The sequence below is a fragment of the Didymella exigua genome, assembly GCF_010094145.1.
Source record: "Didymella exigua CBS 183.55 unplaced genomic scaffold M421scaffold_57, whole genome shotgun sequence".
NCBI lineage: Eukaryota > Fungi > Ascomycota > Dothideomycetes > Pleosporales > Didymellaceae > Didymella > Didymella exigua.
Window position 1 is genome coordinate 104552 of NW_022984831.1, and position 21820 is coordinate 126371.

The 21820-nt window shown below is 50.1% G+C and overlaps 8 protein-coding genes across 8 annotated transcripts; 4 read left to right on the plus strand and 4 right to left on the minus strand.

Moving 5' to 3' along the window:
• Positions 1-555: 555 nt before the first annotated feature.
• M421DRAFT_76551 (uncharacterized protein) lies at positions 556-726 on the minus strand (the record flags this gene model as incomplete). The annotated part of the gene is made up of 1 exon (XM_033597230.1): positions 556-726. A coding segment is annotated over one exon (171 nt), but the record flags the coding sequence as incomplete, so codon positions are not given.
• A 982-nt stretch (positions 727-1708) lies between these two features.
• On the minus strand, positions 1709-5436 carry M421DRAFT_76537 (PAB-dependent poly(A)-specific ribonuclease subunit PAN2; the record flags this gene model as incomplete). The annotated part of the gene is made up of 7 exons (XM_033597228.1): positions 1709-3662; positions 3713-4132; positions 4178-4770; positions 4821-4947; positions 5001-5176; positions 5229-5336; positions 5416-5436. The coding sequence occupies 7 exons, from the start codon at positions 5434-5436 to the stop codon at positions 1709-1711; spliced, it is 3399 nt and encodes a 1132-aa protein (XP_033443204.1).
• Positions 5437-6177: 741 nt separating this feature from the next.
• Positions 6178-7128, minus strand: M421DRAFT_96431 (uncharacterized protein; the record flags this gene model as incomplete). The annotated part of the gene is made up of 2 exons (XM_033598392.1): positions 6178-6984; positions 7036-7128. The coding sequence occupies 2 exons, from the start codon at positions 7126-7128 to the stop codon at positions 6178-6180; spliced, it is 900 nt and encodes a 299-aa protein (XP_033443205.1).
• Positions 7129-8272: 1144 nt separating this feature from the next.
• On the plus strand, positions 8273-10218 carry M421DRAFT_76545 (PAP1-domain-containing protein; the record flags this gene model as incomplete). The annotated part of the gene is made up of 3 exons (XM_033597229.1): positions 8273-8773; positions 8821-9977; positions 10029-10218. 3 exons carry the CDS (start codon positions 8273-8275, stop codon positions 10216-10218), a joined length of 1848 nt encoding a protein of 615 aa, XP_033443206.1.
• A 908-nt stretch (positions 10219-11126) lies between these two features.
• On the plus strand, positions 11127-12389 carry M421DRAFT_38529 (glycosyltransferase family 31 protein; the record flags this gene model as incomplete). The annotated part of the gene is made up of 1 exon (XM_033589903.1): positions 11127-12389. A coding segment is annotated over one exon (1263 nt), but the record flags the coding sequence as incomplete, so codon positions are not given.
• A 940-nt stretch (positions 12390-13329) lies between these two features.
• M421DRAFT_408003 (uncharacterized protein) lies at positions 13330-14304 on the plus strand. Its single transcript, XM_033590341.1, has 2 exons — positions 13330-13968; positions 14019-14304. Exons 1-2 carry the CDS (start codon positions 13805-13807, stop codon positions 14248-14250), a joined length of 396 nt encoding a protein of 131 aa, XP_033443208.1. The 5' UTR covers positions 13330-13804; the 3' UTR covers positions 14251-14304.
• A 1695-nt stretch (positions 14305-15999) lies between these two features.
• Positions 16000-16629, minus strand: M421DRAFT_426329 (uncharacterized protein). Its single transcript, XM_033594359.1, has 3 exons — positions 16404-16629; positions 16330-16356; positions 16000-16284 (listed from the first exon to the last, which is right to left on the minus strand). The coding sequence occupies exons 1-3, from the start codon at positions 16557-16559 to the stop codon at positions 16132-16134; spliced, it is 336 nt and encodes a 111-aa protein (XP_033443209.1). The 5' UTR covers positions 16560-16629; the 3' UTR covers positions 16000-16131.
• A 2043-nt stretch (positions 16630-18672) lies between these two features.
• On the plus strand, positions 18673-19615 carry M421DRAFT_426330 (uncharacterized protein). The gene has a single exon (XM_033594360.1). It carries the CDS (start codon positions 18761-18763, stop codon positions 19538-19540), a length of 780 nt encoding a protein of 259 aa, XP_033443210.1. The 5' UTR covers positions 18673-18760; the 3' UTR covers positions 19541-19615.
• Positions 19616-21820: the final 2205 nt, after the last annotated feature.

Sequence of the window (21820 nt, forward strand, 5' to 3'; positions counted from 1 at the left end):
GTTATTATATTAGATACTAGGTAGAGATTCCTAGGCTAGGTACAGAGCGAACAGAGGGGGGAGAGCTAGAGGTATTTATGCTTCTTCTCCTCTGTCTGTATTTCTAAGCAGAACGTTCTAGACTCCTCTAGGTAGGTCTACTTAGTAATCTATGCTTAGTATTGCTGCATATACAAGCAAGATTATGTAGGTGCATGCGTAATTATATACGTTAGCATCTTACAGAGTAGGCTACTCTATTTATAAGCAGAGGGTTTAGAACATTTCTAGTTACTAAAAATAGAGAATAGTATATCTTGAGAAGGAGAGTAGATACAGGCTTTGTAAGCACACCATTCTAATCCTCTCTTCTAGGAGATTATAATAACAATGCTTAGGTAAGCATGGCGCTATACCTAAGAAAGAAATACGCTGGAGAAAGATTATAAGAACAAAGTCTCATAACTTTACAAATGCCTCTCTAGAAGCGCATACGCAAGCCAGCAGCGGTACCTATTCTCTATTGCTATCTTTAAGTGCTGCAGTGTGCTCTTTTAACTCCTAAATTGCCTTAGACTATCCTTTTAGTGCAACTGTTAATGCTAATAAAGAAGCCTTTCTTTTTATATTGTACATGTTACACTTATTAACACTGTGCTCATGTATCTTAGAGTGCAATAGATTAAAGTATAGCTTGTACTTGCACTTGCTGTTAGCTAAATAGCGCTCATAATCTATCCTAGTAGTCTATTTAGTAGTAAAGTTGTTAGCGTAGTGATGCAGAAACTAAGTAATCTAGCTCTTAGAGACCTCCTACTTTGTAACTGCAGAGGCGAAATTTTGCAGCATACTTCTAGTAGATAGCAAGCTATCTCTTATGCATCTTTCTATGTATTTAATAAGTGCCTCCTCCTATTATGGGCTAGGTGACTATTACTAGCGCGCTTCTTCTGCATTTAAGCGTGTATGACAGTTATGCTGCTGCAACAGTGTTATTTAGTTAAATTTAAAGATTTTTACAACTTAGTAGTATAATATGTTATCTCTAGCTTTATGCAATTTAAAATATTTAATTACTTCTTAAATTAGATCTATGGTGGTGGAGTTGTGACGCGTTGAAGTTGTGGGTATCTCAATGCTGTGATGTTCCAGGTGGCTCATCGGCTGAACTGGCTCATCGGGCGCACGGCCACGGTAACAGCTACTGCTAATTTTGGACAGAACAGACATCGCAGGGCATGAAGCAGACTATGAGACAGTAACGTTGATAGTAGAAGATGGAGAGTTGATCCAGAGGGATCAGGAAGAACATCCTCGTTGTGTAACGATGTTTGTCAACGGGACATGCATGTCTCTCGATCTTGTTTTGATGGGCATCTCATTCCTGCGACAGGGTTTCGCGAGGGCACAGCAAGACCCATTACTCTTTAACGGGATCTTAAAAAGGAGACATTCCCATAGTCATGCAGTTTGGTATTTTCTGGCGCACAGAAACATGATCTGTTTATGAATGCATTTGAATCTGGAAGCTGACAAGTGGTTAGATAGGAAGTAAGTCGATCAGAGCACGCAAATTCCTCATACATGCCTGCGTCCCTGCACACATGAGCTGGTCAAACGGCAAAAGTCCAGTAACACATCTTTGCATTCGCAGCTAAGGTTTTTTTATCGATAAAAAACCCCTTTTCTGCGCTTCGTATTCAACACTATTCTTTCAAGTCTTCACCTCTCACCTCATAGGACTCCTGAACCCAATAGCCCCAAACATACCGCCCTTCTTCGGCGTTATCATTGGCTCCGGCGTATTTCTCCCCGTACCCGCCTGACTCATGATCACCATGGTGCCCTGCCCCACACTCGCCCCTCCACAGCCAGGAGCTTTGAACCTGTACTGACTTCCTGTCGCGTAGATATCGTTGAGCATCTGCTCCAGCACGCCAGCGTCGACAAACTCTTCGTATTTGCGCCAAAGCTTTAGCGCGGTGGTGGCGTCTTCAATCGAGTCGTGGGTATCTTGCTGGATGCTTTCTTTGAGGACGCACCACGCGAGGAATTTGAGGTTGAGTTTGCGTTTGTACTCTGGAAGGAAGAAGAGGTTGGAGGTATCAACCACTTGATTTCTGGGCACGTGAATGTTGATTGTGCGGAAGTCATTGGCCAAGCTGTGGCCAACAAAAACGCAGCCGAGATTGAGTAGGAGCCAGAGTTTCTTGTATGCGTGCTTGAGGCTGACGAGAGCGTGAGGCGAGGTCTCACGATTCAGGTCGCCGGGCGAGATACCAGACCAGGCCGTTAGGTGGTCGATAACGGGCTCGCTGACCGCGATGTAATCATCAATGAAGGGTAGGCCGGCGTATTCGCCTAAGCCACGGCAGACAGACACACGTGCAAGGCCTTTGCGGTCTGGTCGAATGGTCTGCCGAGTGCCATCGGCTTTCATCTCTATTTCTTCCGCCTGGAGACGGATGAACTCCGCATCGATGGCAACAGGGTAGCCCGGTGTTGGCGCTTCGGCTTGGGCTTCGAGTAGCTTGAATCTGTCCTCTGGAGGTCTGTTGTTCGATGACCAATATCTGTATAGAATCGAGGTGTCGAGTTTGTCTCTCCAAGAATCGTCAATCTTGCTGCGAGCTGCCTTCAACTGATAGGTTAGTACGGAAGGTAGCTTCCATCCTGGCTCAAAGCGCAGCGCCTCCTCCTTCGGTATCGGCCTGACCAGAAAGTCGTTGAATAAGTGCCACTTGTCTACTGTCGTGGCTTCGCGGGACGATGGGGCGGTGTTGATTGTGGCAACAAGATGAGGCTTTTGGTGCTCTCCGCTGTTGATATCGGCAACGACTCCGATCAGCTCGAACACCATAATATCAAATACGCCTCGTTGCAGGTGCAGCTTCAAGTCCTGGCCTTCAAAGCAATAGAACTGGCCTTGATCTACTATGATTCCAATCTCTTGCGGCAGCCAATTCGGTATGGACCACAATAGCTTTGCTTCGTGGCTCTGAATTGCGGCATTGAGCATCAAGACGCCGGGGATTGTCTGTATAGTCTTCCTCTGCACCATCTGCTGATACCTGTTGCACTTGGTGCACCACCCTCGTGTCTGGTCCTGGCGCTCCACACTAGCTTTGAGAATTTGAGAAAAGGTCGGACGTGGAATCCTTGTATTTTTCATGACATGTTTCGCTGGGTACACGAGGTCGTTCACGAAATTTTTACCTCCGCGAGCAGTCTCGTTCGCGCATTGGGCGCACCTCATGCTTGCCCTGGCTTGAGTCTCGAGGACGTGGTCGATGGGCGATGGACCTGAATTGACTGGCAACATTTGCCGAACTTCGTCTGAGATCTTGTCCAGCAGAAATCGGTTGAGGTTCTGGACCATGCTTGTGAGTGCGACGTTCGGCGAAAACTCTTCTAACAGGTTCAACGACACTGCATTGGACAAGCTGCTGAATGTCTTCAAAAAGTTCGAGGCTTGGCAGTTTAGTCCAGCAGCCTTCTCGAGCATGTCGATTAAGAAGCCCAGCTCGCACAGAAGACAAGTTTCGAACAAACATGCCGAAGCAGTATGCTGCAATGCGATATTGCGGATCAAAGGTGTAAAACGCAACAACTGCAGCAAAGAGTTGGCATATGAATTGGCAATGTGCGTCTCCAGCCCAGAATAAGGCGTTTGATTGTAGTAGCTGCATTCGAGTCAGCAGGAAGGCGGCCAATGCGGACAAATTGACCATACGCAAAGTCGAAGTCGTCGACACCAAACTTGCTGTACTTGATTTCCACATTGCCATACATAGATGGCACCTCTTTACGCGTAACATCTTCCAAATGAAGGTCTGTCAATGATTCCATCGTCTCGGCAGACTTACTGTCAGCTTCACTGTTGTAGGATTGGACAGCGCGAGATTGCTCGCTCAAGAACTTTGGCGCAGACAGTGATTCGGCAATACGGTCGGACTGCCGTCTCGACTCTGCCTGATTGCGCCGCCTCGTGCGAGGATTTTTCGTGAAGAAGCCCATCTCGGTTCGTGACATGCTGTTCAGGATTGCAGTGTCGATCTTCGGTGGTGGCGCACCCACCTCGAATACAAGATGGCTCGGCCAGCTGGAAAGGAGATTCTCTTTGTAATATGGCATACCAACAGTGTTCAAAGGTCTGTTTAAGTGAGTTGGCTAGTCTGTAGAAGTGCAGAAAACTTACGTTTCCAGTGACCAGTCCATAGCAGGGGGCGATATAGGGTGATCGGCAAATTCGGTGGGGTTGCTGTATTCTGGGAAGTGCACCTTCGAGGGGGAGCCCCAGAGGTGGACTTGCCCGTTGCTATCAGACAAGCCAAACGCTTCACTTGAGGGTGCCATCTCGAAGCCATGGAGGTACGAATCATACAAATTTATCTGCCGAAGATTCGCAGCATCTGGGTTCATCAGGTCGATTACCTGCATCTGCCCGTTGTGCGACGCAATTATGGCAGTAGTCGACATGCGAGGGTGCATTCGAACGAATGCTGCACCAGTATGGAAAGGGATTGGCGGTAACTGCTTCAATGTCTTCAGGGAGAAGACGTGTGTGAACGGGTCGAGCATGTAGGCGTTCTGCTGCCTAGGTGACCACCCGCATGTCGCCAGGAAATCGCCTTTCGCGTCCATATCACTTATGCTACCAGTGTGTCCGTCGAAGGATTTGATGTTCGAGAGCGAGTTCGAGTCAAGAATGTGGATGCCGCCAGTCTTGGTAGCTGCGCATATGTACTGGCCGGCGCGCTTCATGATGGTGTACTGGGCTTCAGCTGGAAGCTAGACATGGTCAGCACAAGCGTACGTTCTGTGTCAAATCCCACACTCACGATTTCGGTGATGGCGCCCTTTTCCACGTCCAGCTTGAACATTCGGTCCTGGCATCCTGCGACAAGGATCTCGCGCGTGCCCTTCGAGGTAAAGTTCATGCACTTGAGATCCTTGAACTCGTTGCTCCTGCCCATATATCAGTATTTCCGTCATGTAAGACGTCTCTCAGCCAAGCATACGTAAGGTGCCATTGAGTTATGCCGCGCCTGTGGGCGTAGTGCACGCTCTGCTTCGAGATGGACAGGACGCCCTTCTCGGTAAACAGAAACTGCTTGACGGGCCCCTCGGATGCAGCATGGCCGCGGTAGGAGGTATATCGCTCGAGAGTTGCGCCGTAGAAGGAGGTTATGCGCCCCTACGGAGATGTGAGCGATTGCAGCAAGGGTGGGGGCAGCTAGGGTGCTCACAAGGCTGTTGCCGGTCCACAGCAGCTCTTGAGATGTGTCAAAGGCAAAGGTTGCTACGGGCGTGGGAGGGTGATGCGATCCTGGAGGAGGCAGCTGCACGTATGCAAGCTATGCGTTCATCAGTCATCGTTCATCGCGCAGAGCAGCGCACGTTGTAGCGGGCGCAAGCAGCATTGGCGGGGCATACCTCGTCCCAATCCGCTTCCATTCTAACAGCACGTTCGCCGGGGTTATGTGTCTGTGATGCGGCGTCCACATGCTCCAGGCAGCCTCATCGTTCTCCAGGAAGCGAGTCGCGGAGACGCGAGGGAGATCGCGGCGCGTCTGATGCTTGATTGGCTTGGAGGTGGGGCAAACAAAGCTACCTAGGCTCGGGGCACGGGCAAGTGGTACTCAGTACGCCAAAAGCACCTGCACAAGGCGACTAGTCAGGCATGAATGTGAAGTGAAGGAATATTAATTTCTGTTGGACGAATACGTATCTACAGCTGCTACTGTTCGGTTATCGGAACCCTCCGCCCATAGCTGATATCATCCCAACCATACATTATGCCTTACCTGACAAAGCTGAGCCGAGATGCGTCTAACGCGCAGCCAAACTGCAGCACAAGTTCGTTCTGGGTATCGGGCGCCTATTGAGCAGATCGATCTTAGTCTCTTGCGTCCAAGGAGGACATTGATAAGAGCCTAGATGTCATACCGAGTGAATACTGATGCCGAACGCTGTGAGACCCTCCAGGGCTAATAGTCGAATCGTGGAAAGTGGAAAGTAACCTGGAGAAGGTCAGCCCGGTCTAGAGGATGATTTGGCAGGCTGCACTGGAAGCTGCAAATGCTCCATTGTAACTTCGGAGAGCTATTGAACCTCGAGAGCACAACGTAAGCCAGATTCGACGCTGCACATCATTGGGAACGTACCTTCGAAGGATCGTCGGCAGCGCCGATGTGCTCAGTACTTGGCTTCATCGTCATCGTCAGCATCTTTCTTGTGATCATAGCGTTGGCGTTTGTGGGTCTCAGTCATGCCCTTGCCAGAGCCTGTAAAGCCAACTCTGCTGCCAAAGGCATTGCTTGTCCTGAACATCGACTCCTTCTTCGCAATCTTCTTGCCAACACCCTTGCTTTGGAAGTCCTTCCAATTCCCAACACTCTTCTTCAGCTGACCCTTATTCGGCACCCGATTGACGCGCTTGGGTTCGTCGAGAGCTGCGCCAGCTTTCGCGGCTTGTGCATTCGGATTGACGCTGACAGGACCCGAAATAACATGCGGAGTCGATGTTGTAGGGGTACTTGGTGAAGGCACAGCGGCAGGCTCGGGCTCAGGCTTCCTCTTGCTCAGTAGTGGGCGCACACGGTCGCTGTCGACGGTCAAAGTATCTTCGTACTCGATGAAACGCACAAGGTACTTTGGTGCAGAAGCCGAGCCAAGGATACTCTGAATCTTTGCCTTGTACCACGACCTGTCAGCCCACTGCGCCTCGCACATGTCACCAGTGCTGAAGACTACTGGCTTCTCAGGCTCTTGCTTCTCCATAGCTTTCTTGAGGAGAGGGTGCTTCTCTGGGTCGAATTTTGGTGCTGCTGGGGCGGGCAATTGGGGGAGCTGTGCCTCGAGAGGCTCGAGTTGCGCCCTGTATCCTGCCATGGTTGCATCGTGCGCTGCCACTGCCTGCTCTGCTTCTGTTTTCATGGCTTCCCACTGCTCACGGTCTTCACCGGGGCCCATGCCAGCCAGCTCTGCGTCGATTCCTGAGATCTTTCGACATATCAGTAAACTGTATTTGCTTCACTGCTCTTCGGAATTCACCGTTGTAGCCCACTCCTCGCGCTTCTTCTCTTCATTCTGGATGTCGCGCTTGATGTACCATATCTGGTCCTTGATTGCCTTGATGTCAGCCATTTTTCTATCAGCGCTTTGTGCGTATAGCAACTGTATCGAAAGTGGTGTCGCTGGGTGGTGCACGAAAGTCGCGTCGAGAGAGTCGCGGCGAACAGACGATTCGGAATCGGAAGGCAGCCGCAAGCCTTGGCACCTTCTCCACTTTGAACCCTGCCTTCAGCCCTACGAGCATGGAGGGCAGTTACACAACGTGGGGAACGCTGGTGAAGGTCTGGAGCAGCTGGTCATCCATTAGCGTCCGTCCGCGTGCTAGTCAAGTGCTATGCACCGCAACAGTAATGATGACCTGCTCCTCACGAGCTGTGCAGGCCATTCATGGAGCTTCTGCAGAGTGCACATACGAGCTCGGACCCAATTCTGTGCCGCAGCCAGCCTCAGATCGAAGGAAGGAGCGACTGATGCGACTGCCTCAACTCACGCCATCGCATTGTCAGACTTAGAGCATTTTAAAGGTGGAGCATTGGACAATGATTTTTCTTGCCCCGTCAGGAACAGGCACGGCGATCGGCTCATGCTCTTCGATGGCGTTCGAGGGACCCCACTCAAATGGCATTTGTAAGCTCATAGCCCGTGAGTCTCAGGTCTCTGCTGCGCCCTTCTCCCCTCCATGCACCCAGTCACACCTCTATTGTGACCTATCAGTGCTGTCCCTCATTCATTTCTGCCGGCGCTCCCCGCGGTGCATAATCCTTCCGTAAAGTCGCCCGTTTCATCTGACAGGGCTCACCAACGGACTAGGCCTCGAAGGCAGCGAGGCTACGTACAGACGAATTCGCTGCCGGTCCTCCTGCATCCTCTTGACACCTTGCGACCCGAAATCGTGATATCCGGACTGATTCTTCCCACGGACGCCATTGAAAGCGTTGTGCGTGCAGAACGCTCTCGACTCTCCATCTACCACATTCACACGCACCTCCGCTCTGATCCGCGCCGCGAGCAGCTGGTCAGCACCGCTCCGCAGCGTGCTGCGTCATACAAACATCCCGAGTCGCGGAGTGCCCACAATTTCACAAAGTGGTGTTCCCGCGGGTGGCGAAAAGGCTACTCAGCATAGCAGATCAACGGCCAGCCCCTCCAAGCCACCGAGCGTCCTGTCAAAGAGGTCGGCTTCCCCAGACACCTTGACCCCACACCCACCAACACGATGTCCGGCACTGGCAACGACTTCCAGAACGGCGCGCCGTTCTACCTCGACGCGACACAACAGGACCTGCTGTTAGCAGTTCTTGCCTCGAATAACCAGAACCCCAACGACCTCTTCCCTGCTATCAACGGTCTTGATGAAAAGCCGACCTTTGGCAATGACCAGTTCCAATATCCTGTCAACAATCTCGACCCCTCCACGTTCTTCTCGCCACAGCAAAGCACCACCGCCAATACATTCGGCATAAGTGTCGATGAGAGCCCTTTCATTGACTATCTCGATGGCGACACTACGCTCGAATTCGATGGCGCCAACAACGGAGCTCGCATGATTGGCTCTCTGCCTGGCGACTCCCCTGAAGGGGAGTCGAACGAGAAGCGCAAGAGCCCAGACGAGGATGGCGATGAAGACGATGAAGAGGGTGGCGGTAAGCGCCTGGCAGGCGATGATAAACAGGCCAAGAAGCCTGGCCGTAAGCCACTAACGTCAGAGCCTACTACAGTACGTTCGCCCAGCAGCATCTGAAGACTGCGACTGACACCAAGTAGAAGCGTAAAGCTCAGAACAGAGCTGCCCAGCGAGCTTTCCGAGAGAGAAAAGAGAAACATCTGAAGGATCTTGAGACTAAGGTTCAGGAACTTGAGAAGGCATCGGATGCTGCCAACCACGAGAATGGCTTGCTTCGTGGTCAAGTTCAGCGATTGCAGACGGAATTGCGCGAGTATCGCAAGCGTTTGTCGCTCAACAGTACTGGCGCGAGTCGCATTGCCCCCGCTACGGGTTTCAGCTCCATGCTCAACACCAACAATAGCAGTTTCCAGTTCGAGTTCCCCCGTTTTGGAGGACTTCCTGGAGGCCAACTTCTGGAGAACGGTCCGCTTTCGAAGCCAAAGTCAGCTTCCATGTCTACGGCTCGGCCAGCTGCTCAGACTTCCAGTCCACCGAACACGGCGAATGGTTCCCTTGTCCAGTCCCCTGTAAACGTCAGCCCCATGACAAACGGCTCGCCCTTGGGCAGCACTGCCAGCGCACGTCAACCCAGCAACAGTGCACATAAGCCTTATCGCAGCAGCACAGACAGCTCCGTCGTATCACAGTCACGTGTTTTCCAGTTCAATAGTGGCTCGTCGACACATTCGGACTCGCCCTCCACCTCATCTACCTCACCGACGAACCAGGACTCGTCATGCGGTACATCACCAGAGCCGGGTCATACTTCGCCAGACCAGAAAGACACGATCGCAGACGGATATGTGTGTCATGGCAACTCGGAAGGTGAGGTTCTCTTCTGCGAAAAGCTCAACATGGCCTGCGGCAACTCACGCAACCCTGTCCCTCGTGCCAAATCAATGTCCAAGTCTGATGACAAACCATCTCCTGCAGTCACCCAAGCCAAACCACCTGGCGCCGATCTCAATGGTATCGACTTTTTTGCCAATCAAAACGATAACACGTTCGAGCCGAGTCTCTTCGGAGAGTACCGCGACACAAATACCGCCATTATGGGCACCGATGGCGATTTTAACAGCGGTTTCTTTAACGATGCTTTTTCCAACACTGGCTACGGCAGCCCCTTTCACTTCAGTGACACACCAGCCGTGCAGAAGCCGAACCCTCTAGAGCAGATTGAGCGCATTCAAGATGGCGAAGAGGAGGTCGTTCCCGGCGAGGATATTGACCAGATGCTCAACTGCCACAAGATCTGGTTAGTGTCGAAGCGACCTCTCAGTCGTCCAGACACACTAACAGTCAACAGGGACAAGCTTTCAAGTCGCAATGACTTTAAGGACGGTACCATCGACATCGACAACCTGTGCTCGGAGCTTCGCGCAAAGGCACGTTGCTCAGAAAGCGGTGTCGTGGTTGATCACAAGGACGTTGAAGAAGCGCTTAAGCGCCTGCCGAAGGACCAACAACAGGCGGTTTGGTCTCCGTCAGCATTATGATTTCTTTTCTTCTTATACCAGCTTTTGCTTTTGGCGATACCAGTCATTCGTTGAGCGCGAACCAGCGACTTTTGGACTCTGTGACGATACGATGACAATCCCTGTTGGGACACTGGCGTTGATGGAGCACTGCGGACGAGCACTTGAACGGATCATTACTCGAAGAGCATCATGGGGACGACGAACAGTCATTTTTGTTGATTTCAAGTCAGCTTCGTCTAGTCTGTAGTTCAGTTGATTCGAGTAACTACTCAATCGCCGGGATGCAGGTTGTTCCTGCGGGTGCGACATCGTGCATGTCTCAAGGCTATGTTGATCACGCGGCGCGTTTCCTTGATCTGCCGATCAGCATCCTTGCGTCAGCCGCACACGTAAACGGCAAGCACGGCCAGCCCCACGAATGAGAGCCTTGCATATTGTTAGCTCCCGCAGTCAACCATGCCATGCCTGCGTCAGGAAACAGGCTTGCGTGCACCATGTGGGATTTCTGCAATAATGAGTTGCAGCGTGTACGCTCCACCCTTCCCTCACTATCGCCAGCTTGGTGGTTGACTCCGCGACTTCCTCAATATCGATCGTGCCGTAATCGCCCCAATGGTTGGCAGTCGGGCTTCATATTCAACATGCAGGCACTCTCAAGTCTGCGACGCTTCTTCACCAGCTCCAGTTCCTTTATGAACGGGCACGCGATCGGACTGCCTCGGAGCACCTCTGCGAGTCCTCGAAAATGGATTCGTCTGTTGCTCACCATTTCCATCGTGGGCATAGGCGTCAATTTACTGTTCTTCGTCGACTCCACCGTTGTCGAGAAGCTTCCGAGCCGAATTCTGGGCACGCAAGCCTTTCATCCCAAACCCTACGCGCCCGCGCCTCACAGCCTCGAATCGCAAGATGATGTCAAGGGGCAAGACTACTGGCTTTGGGAGACCAAGTCACAGTTTCACAAAAAGGAGAACATCGATTGGAACGTTGGCATCATGGACGAGTGCTTCCTGTTCCCCAAGCATCTCAGGGAGAAAGTGCAGGTCGTACTCAAGACAGGAGTGGCAGACGCCGGTGCAAGGACGAACGCAATGGTCAACACAATCATCAAGTGCATAAACAACGTGCTTGTCATCTCAGACCAATATCACAAGTACGGTCCCCACAACGCCGTCGATGTGCTCGCAGATCTGCCAGCAATGACATATATGAGGGAGGAGGATTATGAGGCGTACGAGGCGCAGAAAAATGCCACTCGTGATGGCGTCGAACTACACCAGGGCCATGAAGGCTGGAAGATTGACAAATACAAGTTCTTGCCAGCAGTGGAGAGGGCGATCCAGCTCAACCGCAAGGCTGAGTGGTATATCTTCCTCGAATCAGACACGTATCTCTTCTGGGACAACGTTTACCGCATGCTGGACAATTACGATTCTTCAGTACCACACTACTTCGGCTCGCCGTCTCCTGGGAAGAAGCATCGCCCCGACTCGAAGTCAGAACACGAAGAGCAGATCTGGTTCGCAAACAGTGGCTGCGGCTTCACATTGTCTACAGCTGCTGCGCACAGACTGGTTGATCGTCCACACAATGCCGTCGGTGTTCAAGGGCCTCGACTCACGATTGAATACGAAGACGATATCAGGAACGATTGCTGCGGAGACTCCATTCTCGGATGGGCCCTCCATGACAAAGCTGGAGTGGATATTAGCGGCTTGTGGCCTATGTTCAACCCACGCGGGCTTGAAGACGTGCCGTTTGGCAAGGATTATTGGTGTGAACCTGTCATCACCTTGCACAAGACAGACCCACACGTGATGAAGGACCTGTGGACATGGGAAAATGATCAACACCAGCAACACGAACGCCCCTTGTTGTACAAAGATCTCCTTTTCTCATACCTTGGCAACTTCTCTCAGCGCGACGATTGGGACGCAGCCTTCGACGCAGGGTTCCAGCTCGACGTGAACTCCACAGTACACTCAAGCCTCGACGCCTGCGAAGCTGGATGCTTTGCGCACCACGAATGTCAACAGTACACTTGGCATGGAGCGCACTGCTATTACTCGAGGGCACTATACATTGGTCGTGCGAAAGAGCCGGACGGTTATCATGAAGAGGAGGATCGAAAGTACGTCAGTGGCTGGGATATCAATAAGATACAAACATGGAGTCTGCAGCATACCTGTGAAGAGGGGCCGCATTGGGTGAAACCAAGCGTGAAAAGAATATACTGAATGTCTCGAGATGTTGGCTTGAGGGATCCGTTGGGAGCTAGGCGATAACCATACCCGCACGATTATCCACCGTTGAAGTACGGTCCGAGCCTGTCAGTCATTAGTGGTGATACTCGACTCGACTTTGGTGGAGTCTCCAAAGCCACCGCTGTCGGTGAGCATTGCTTACATCGACCACCGTATATTACTCTCTACTCGAAAGACTTTCTACCACAAGCCGCATCGCTAAGTAGCTTCGGTACAAAGTACCGATCAGCTACACCTCCTCCAGCATGCAAACAATAGTCAATTTTAGGAGGCTTGGTTTTCACCGGAAGTCATCGCGTTGCATTGAAAGCAGAGTTAGCGCAGCATTGAGCAAACCGTACAGACCTATAGCCACACATGTCGTGACTCGTAAGGCACATCGTATATTAAAATCGCAATACGCGAATAGAAAAGTTCGGCTCAAAACAGGAGGATAGGCACTACTGGTGCGCGGGGACCTCGACGCGAAGCTAGTGAACTCACAGAAGGCAAGCCTTCTATAATCGCCGCCTCATTCCCCGGAAGAACGGATGATCGGAAAGCCTATATATATCCGCACGCAGGTGCAGGGAAAGTGAGCCGACGAGGTTTCTCCTAGTCCCATCATTTCGGGCATAGGCGCTGGCCCGTTTCGAAGCCTTCAACGCGTCTGACAAAAATCTTGTGTCATGCGCCACCAGATCATGAAACCTCGAGCCGCGATCGAATGACTTGACAGTCTGGAGTCGCATTTGTGGCAATTTGCTGAGCGGGACCCAGCTGGAGCCTTCCGGAGCCTACTCCCCATCCAGGCCCCGTGATGAATCGAGCTGTAAGGAAGTTAGAGCTGCCGTCAATGGCATAATATGCAGCGACACGGTGCGTCTGCGGTTAAGTATTGTCTTATGGAAAGTGAGGTTTGGAATCATTTGCCTCAATTCAATCCACATTCTTTCTTCTTCACGGAAACCCATGTCTCACATGTCTCACATGTCTTTCTGGTAGTAAGACACGTCCGTTATGTCGCGACTCTTGACTATCCTGCGCTGGCCACTCATCGCTGGCGCTGTGCTTCCCCGGATGGCGATGGAGATGACGCTCCTGTCTGCGCGACTCGTAGCCAGAGATAATGAACGTACCATCACAACTAATCCTGATACTGGACACTCGTTGATGCCTGACGAAACCAGTATAGACCGAACGGCTTATGACGCCGTTGCACTGTTCTATACGATCGTGCTCGCCGTCTTCTTAGGTAGGTACTTGAAACTGCTCGGTTCTAGGACTAATGATGTGCATTGTCTATAGCACTCTGTACTTCTAAGTCTTGTCAGAATTTCGACTCAGGACACTTCACAGCAATGTCCTTCTCAAACGCAACTTCACCCATTCTCTTCATATTTGGTCTTGGCTTCATCGTTCGTGCCTCTGTTGTACAAACCGGCCAAGGACTGCAGACCCACCAACTCTTCTATGTATCAGCGATGATCTGCCTGGTCTTCCACATCGGCAACAAACTTGCCATGTAAATTCCGTGGCGCCTGTTGCTCGAGCTCAACTGACCATAACGCTTAGTTATATCTTCCTTCTAGAACGTGCCCGTGTTGCCCGCGCTCCATTCGTATCTCGCCTCAAAGACCGCGTCTGGCTGCTCGGTATATTCATCATATGCGGCGGCTTCGGCACTATCGCCATCATCGGCTACACTTCGCCCGTCGTCGAGCTCGACGGCCGGTGCCGTATTGGGCTCCCGCCCACGTCAGCTTCCTCCTGCTCTGCTTCGATGTCGCAGTCAACTTCGTACTGACTGGCGTGTTCTTCTGGCTTCTCCGCCCGGTGCTAGAATTCCATGGTTTGCTGAAGATGAGCACCTGGCTCGTCGAGAAGTTCACGAGTAAAGTGAAGCACAACATCAGGAAGAGAGAGATTGAGGCTCAAACGAGTATTAAGGGAATCATGCTCAAGTCTGGGAGGAATGAGAACATGAAAATCCTTCTACAGAAGTGCCTGATTACGAGTACACTTGTCATGCTCCCCACGGTCGCGAATATGACACAATTCTACATCATGAATAGCAGAGAGCTCGAATGGGTGTGTTTGACGATCCACACGCTTGATGGAAAGTTGATCTTGTAAGAACACTTCGATGCAGGGTGCTGGTAGGCGACAGTTTCTTGGGGCGTCATAGCAGTCAATTGGCTCACCATCGGCTCCGTAAAAGCGGAGTCCAATCTCACCACTCTCATGAGCCATCACACACTTCACAAGGCGCCTGGCTGCAGTCTAGACCCCACCAGCTGTTTCTACATAGGGCTCGCTGCCCACAACGAACCATCCAGCCACGAAAGGAGCCAGGAAATGGCGGTGCGCACTGGACAGGCGAGCTCTAACACCGCTGAAGTCCCTGTCTTCTACAAGGCGGCGAGTCTGAATGATGAGGGTGGTTTACTCGGGAGTGGTGGGGTCAGAGAGCGCTGGCATTTGGAGACGGGGCTGGTGGATGCGAAAGAGAACTGGGACGAGGAAGCTGGAAGTATACCAACCTCACAAGTCCCAAGGTTGAATGTGTTAGAAAGAATGTGGGGAGATGGCTGGGCTGATGAGAGCAAGATGTGGATCACGATTGTTGATAAGGTCGTTAGAGAAAGGGCGAGTGAGGAGAACCTATGGCCGAGGAGGTGTTGAGCGAGATCTGGTTAGGGGGGAGACGATCATGGAGACTCTCCACTGCATTTCCGGCGCTATTGGGTGGCACTTTGACTTTGGTCTTTTGGCATTCTTGGTGTTTGTCGTTTGATCTCTTTGACAGTAGATTTTGGTGGCCGGTCATCATTAGTCACGCTTCCCCTTTGATTAGTTAGACGCATTGAATAGCTCTAATGAAAGCCTCAGCAGGTTCTGGTCTCACGGAACAACTCTGTAATGGAGTACACTGAACCTTGATGAAGGCAAGCGCTGGAAGGTATTATGCAATGTCAAAGCTGTGTGATAATGTGGAAGGCGAGAAAGTCAGGATTCTGAGAGCGCATGCATACACGAATTCATTGTACGGATTGACAGATATCATGACATATCTCACAGGTAAGTCGCCTACACAGGTGAAGTGCCTACTTGACAAGGTCCATGCTAAAGACTTTCTCATATAATATTGTTGCGGTATCAAGGGCAAATGCAAAAAAGTGTATTCTGTTGTTCCGTGTTGTTCTTCTGCTTGTGTCTTGCCTCTCCAAGGCTCGCTGCGGGGTCTGTTTTGATGACGTGTTTGTGATGCAGCTGAGGTAAGAGGTGCTCAACAACATGAGGAAGTAGTACCAGACCACCGCCAACAACACGTGATCCGCTTCTCCTCTTAACCGTCACACATTGCCTATTGTCATAAAAAGTCAAGAGGGGTGTTAGGGAGGCTTTAGGTGGTGCATCACGATCTCAACTGTCACTACTTCATGTGGGCACAGTGTGAACCTTCTGAGTAAACAGAGATGACAATTCGACCGCAGGCATCTGTACTAGACTGCTACATGATCTCTACATAACGAAGCCGTGTTTGGTCGCGACCATGCGCTTTTTGTGGAGCGTTGACTGGGCAAGCTGGATATGGAACAATTTTCCACCTTCTCCTGCTGTTCAGCTGAGGAAGCTTCTCTTTAGCATCCATATAACCACCAAGATAGTCGCGTTATACGCCAGACTAGTCGCAGGTGGAACCTCCAGTACCAGTCATAGGTGTCCCAGTTGTATCGATCGCTCCGCCTGAAACGGGGAAATATCCACTCTTGGCTTGGAACGCACAGTCACGGAACCAGGTATCACCGTCAATTCGTTTGCCGGAGGCGGCAACGCACTAAGTTGTTAGAATATTACACTAGTTCGAAAGGTGTATACTTACACGACCGGCACCTGGATCGTATTTGGCCTATTAGAATTAGCTGACGATGGTTCTAGGGACTTAAGAGACCTTACAATATCAGAGAAGGTGTTCTGGCAGGTATTGAAAGTCAACTGCCAGTCATAGCGCCAACTTCCATCTTGGTTCTGAATCTGACAGTCGCATCGCTTGTGGTCCTTAGCAACCGCAGCTGAAAGAACAAACGGGAGAAGAGCAAAAATAAAGTGCATTGTAGGAAGCTTTAATAATTGTATGAATGTTAAGTGCGTTGCTTAGAGAGAATTGAGTTGTGTGCAAAAGAGATGTACTGCCTGCTAAGGAAGAAGTCAGCATCTTTATATCTTTCAAGACTTGAGCATAGCTGCGCTCATCATTCCATGCAGGTGAAGTAGAATGTTGTAGCCCTACCAAAACCAAACTAATCAACTGCGAACGGTCCGAAGATAATTCGTACTCATCAGAAGCAACAGCGGACCTAGAACCCAAAGCTCAAGAGTTACGAACAACCCCTACTTTACTCGGCCAAGATGAGTGGTCAGATATCAACTAATTGGGGGATTTGTCCCGGTCTAACTCCGGACATCAGCGCTGCCGTATCTCTGATAATTGGCCGCTTACCGCTCATTCCATCTGACCAAACCCCTGACCTTTAGTTAACTAGGTATTAGCTAGGTGCGAAGCTGTTGCAAAAGATATATCCACTAGCCTGTGCAGCAAGAGGTTAATTGATAAATCTTTTGCTGCGCGACAGTTATGAGCCTGGAGCCACTGAAACTGCGCAAGTGAGCTCTAAGTGGATCCTACTGTGTGGGAATAGACAGGCGATCCAATGTGGGGCAAAAGGTCGTATATCTATTAGGATAAACTACTTCGTATTGTAGGAACGATATCGTAAGGGCCCAAGCTGGACAGATTTGTTTAGTTATGTGCACGTGGGCCAGGTTGTAGGTAGAAGCACGGTCTTTGGCGCGTCAGTCTCGTATTTTTCAGCTAGGACACAGAATTGTACGTTAACCAATCAGCTGCTTATCGCGTCGATCGCGCTATCCAATCTCGGCTCTTCGTCGGCCTAGAGTTAATAAAGCCACATCCGACCAAAGACAGTGTTGTGGGAAACGCAAAGGGGAATCTTGACAGAGACAAGAGACAATAGTAAAGACTTTAGAGTTGTAGTGTTAGCTATCTTGTGCATTATTCCAGCAGCAACATTCCATAGAGCCTTCATCACAACCCCGTTATCACGATTGCTCCATCTCAGCTCGAGATGGGCCTTTGCTAAAGTAGAAGTTACAGCACCTTATGTTGCAGTCCCTCTGGACCTTAAGATGTGCCTCTGCAATCAGATTAGATGTGTAAGCATGTCACTACTGAATTAAAGCGTTAGTTTAGCAATTGTTTAGCAAATTACCTGTAGCTCTGTCGCTTCTGTGATGATTGTTGTTAACACAAGAGTTGCCAAGAAGTCAAAGCCTGAAGCTTGCTTACATATCGTGGTTGGTATCCCTACACAGACTGTTCAATCCGCGCCACCTCTAACTATCATAGGTATAGGCTGAATCTCACACAACTGAGATTATACGGTGAATTTGCCTACTTATAGAGCTTTGCAATGAATTGTCTCCACTTACGCTTAAGTCCGAGTTAACTCTATTGGGGGGGGGACGCTTCTGATGGATTTTGCTGCCAGAACTGTTAGAGCCGAAAGATGGCACAAGGCAACTAGTGATCTAATTCGTACGTTTCTTGCCAATAATCAAGCTCTGTAAAGGTTCCTTATACCAGCAACAATAGAACTATTCATCTACATCTTCCTTTAGATTAGATAGTAGTAATAAGTCAATGCACAGAGTTAACCTAAACGCAAAGCATCTAAGTTAGTCTAGGTTGTTAATATGAGGCTGTAGTACGACACTAGGTACTGCCAAAGCCTTAGGGCTTCGTATTGGTGATATCTAGCTGTTAAGTGATCGTCAAACAGCTCAGACTAAGGAACCAAGCGGCTGCCGAGTCTGCCGAGACGTAGCTTTCAGACTGTAATTATTCTGACCGCATTCGTGCAAATCTCCGGCAACGGGCATTTTTCGTATTGTTATCGTCTAGCTGATGGGTGATCGTCAAAATGCTTAGGTTGAGAAATCGAGTGGCAACAGAGACGTAGCTTTCAACCTGTGATTGTTTTAACTGTGTTGCTGCAAATTTCCGACAACGGGCTTTCTTCGTAGGTTTCCCTTTTCAGGCAACACCCTGGAGCTTTAACCTCTTTTCTGTAACGTAGCCCTTCATGTTAGCTGAATATAAAGTCGTCTGTATTCTCCCTCTTGCAGTTTATACCAGATACTTCTCAACTACCCTACATTCATTACAGCATCGTCGGTCGTATACTTCTTAGAAGCCACCATTCCAAGCACGGTTAAACACACTTAACGTCATTATGGTTGCCGTCCTCCTTACCCGTGGCCCCGCTACGGCCATTGCACTCCTTACTGCAGTTGCTTCACTTACTGGTGGTGTGTTCTTTACCGCCTTACGAAATTCGGTCATCGACTGTTCCAGCGGCTCAGCAACCCATAAGGCTTGCGTGGTTTCTGTAGTCGAAACGACTTTCACAGCTCTCATTACAGTTAGCGCCGCTGGTGGAGCACTTTTCATTGGACTTACATCTCCTACCCCTAGGGATCTCTCTGGATCTTCAGCTCTCTTCCGTCTGGATGGCCAAGACATTGACTGGCATGACGGTATGGGCAGCCACAGGTTTGGCCTGAATCGTACCCTTGCCGATCCCGCCGTCGTTGAGTACCAGCTCAACTCAACCTCACATGTGGCCAAGTACCTTTCATACCAAACTGAAGAGGGACACTTGGTCATGCGTCACGACACTGGCATAGATGTGGCTCACGGACTGCTGAAGCGTGGCACCTGCCGTGCTTACATCGACACCGTTATTTTCGGTGACGATTTGAGTGCTTCCCAACTTGCATCCGCCATCCCTGCTGCTCAGTACCAGGCGGGAGCTACTGCCCTCGTCGATCACATGACCAATTTCCAAAAAGACTATGGCTGCATTGAGCTCCAGGCCTTGAGTGGCGCTACAGCGACTGGAAACGCGGCACGGTTGGCGTTTGGAGCATCATGCTCCCAGAGCATTCCAAACGTTCCCAACTGCAGAACTGCAAACTACAACCTCGTACTGGCCAAAATGACCGAGTCGTAGAGACGCTACGCATTGAAAGATACCTTTTTGTTAAAGGAAATACTCTCCCTTTCTATGTAAGAAGCAACTTAGTGCCATGGCTACATGATCTAATATTCTCGATAGACTATCAGATTTGATTGGCATTTAATGAAATCATAATTGTAGTTGTATTTACGTTTTGTTTTTTCTGCATAATTCAAGCTCATAGCCTTAGAATATCTTATGCTATATTTATCACCTCTTAAGTCATGACAAGTGCCTAGAATAAGCGTAAACATTTCTCACCTAATTCGTCCTCGGTGGCATCTAGTCTTTCTTAAGGAGTATAAGCTGATTGTTAGGATCAGCTCCGGCCTACCTGGCCAGGACAACCAAAAAGCATCAGTGCTTACTTAGACAGCACGCACGTGGCCGGAATAGTACATATCGTTACCCTATCTCAGGCTAGAGGTTTCCTGTAGCCATACACCTGGCAGGTGTCAGGACTGAGCTCTAGCCCATCCGCGGGCGTTCTGTTTCATGGTTTCCGTACGATACTCGTCCAGTATCTTTGCAGCTTCTATAAGAACGACAATCTTTCAGTTCTTGATGAAGTGTCTCAAGCCATGTCTCTGTTTGAATTCATTGAGGGAACGCACAGCCCGCCCAATTTCCTCCTCCATCCACCGTGATTGTCGAAAGACGCTCTGGGAGATAGCCCAGTCATTTCGCTTTACATACTGTGTTACTCTCCGATCATACTTGCTTACTGAGTTGTGGGCAAATCGGCTTCTTACAACTTTGACAAACTGCAGCGTGACATTGCTACGCCCCCAGTGTTCTCCGGTGGCCTGACGAGTTTGACGCAATATCATCCAAGGGCGCCACACCATATCGCCTCTGTGATAATCGCCATCCGCACCCAGCTGCCTGCGCTTCTTGCTCGCAACAACATGGCCCCACTTGTCAGTTTCCTAAGATGTGTGGATGCGGCGGCCTTTGCACTGCCATGGGTCTGACCTATGCCTAGCTGCGATAGCATCGTAGTCGAGTCCTATATTACTGATCGGAAATTGCTCTCGCAATGTGTCCCTATGTATAGCAAGCTTGGTAGAGTGCCTGATATTGTCTGAGTACATATGCAGCTGTTCAGGTCCAATGGGCTTGGTCGATTTGCTGCGGTCGCCGATACTCCATTTGTTGAATAGCCGAATCATGTTCTCTCGCCAGTGTAGCGAATCGTCTTCATTTTGCTTTCGCGCAGTGACATTCATGAGAGGATTGAAGACATATTGCAGACTTCGCGGGTTCCGCTCATCTTCTGAACGCGGCCGGTTCCAGGCATTTTGGAAGTATAGAAAATCTAGGTCAGTCAACAGCAGTCAGGATCGATCATGTGGCAAAATTTACCTTCCCAGAGACTTTTTGCATACTCATATTCGTCGCTAGAAATAGCGGTAGAGTATTAGTGTTTTTTCGCCGCGTAGCAGTCGTCAGCTTCTTGCTAGCTTTCGTCATGGTCTCGTCTATCGTCACCTCCACCTATTTATTGTAGATGTCGCCAGTGGTTATATCGTAGTGCTATTCCTATTTCTTCTTCTACTCCTCATCGTAGGTCTCCCGTGCTTTGGTAATACGCTCACGAGCGTCGTTGTCTCCAGCCAAATGTTGGAAGTAGAGTAAGTTAGCCAAAATGAGCGCCTTTTCACCATCGAGCCAAGCCTCCATCTCTCCTTGCGTCTCTAGCTCAATACCTTTACAACTATTCTTCGCCACAGGATCTGTGACGTCCCATTCTTTTTGGGTGGCGGTAGCCTCGTTTGCTTCTGCTTCGTCGGCCTTCTTGCCATGGTGCTAGTCTCTGACAGAGGAATTGGTATGTATGCTTGAGTGCAGAGAGAGGTTTATGACCTGTACCGTACACCTTTTTGTGCATTGCTTCATCATTGAGTTCTGTCGTCTTTGTTGATCCGAGAAGAGGCGTCGGCTTGTGTGACCTGATCTACGAGTCCTTTCTTCCATTGTTATCGCTCCACCTATCAAGAAGTTGGAATTCCTAGGACAACGATATTCCAATCCGATCATTGTCGTGCCTTTGTCTTCAGACCGTGAAGAAGCTCTTCACTTCATGGTGCATTCATTCGGCGCAGAAGACAGAAGAAACTCCCAGTCGCTTGAAAAGACTGAGACTGTGAAGACAACAACCTTTGAAATGATCTTGGGCGTCTTGAAGCAGGAATATAGCTGATCACGTCATCGGGGAAGTACGCAACTCTGCCTGGCCGCTGTAGTGACTCGCCAAGGACTAACATCCTTCCT

Coding starts and splice junctions, on each gene's coding strand:
- M421DRAFT_408003 (XM_033590341.1), top strand. CDS start 13,805: ATGTCCTTCTCAAACGCAACTTCACCCATTCTCTTCATATTTGGTCTT. Junction 13,969..14,018: donor ATCGGCAACAAACTTGCCAT/GTAAATTCCGTG, acceptor CATAACGCTTAG/TTATATCTTCCTTCTAGAAC.
- M421DRAFT_426329 (XM_033594359.1), bottom strand. CDS start 16,559: ATGCACTTTATTTTTGCTCTTCTCCCGTTTGTTCTTTCAGCTGCGGTT. Junction 16,357..16,403: donor AGAACACCTTCTCTGATATT/GTAAGGTCTCTT, acceptor TAATTCTAATAG/GCCAAATACGATCCAGGTGC. Junction 16,285..16,329: donor ACGATCCAGGTGCCGGTCGT/GTAAGTATACAC, acceptor CTAACAACTTAG/TGCGTTGCCGCCTCCGGCAA.
- M421DRAFT_426330 (XM_033594360.1), top strand. CDS start 18,761: ATGGTTGCCGTCCTCCTTACCCGTGGCCCCGCTACGGCCATTGCACTC.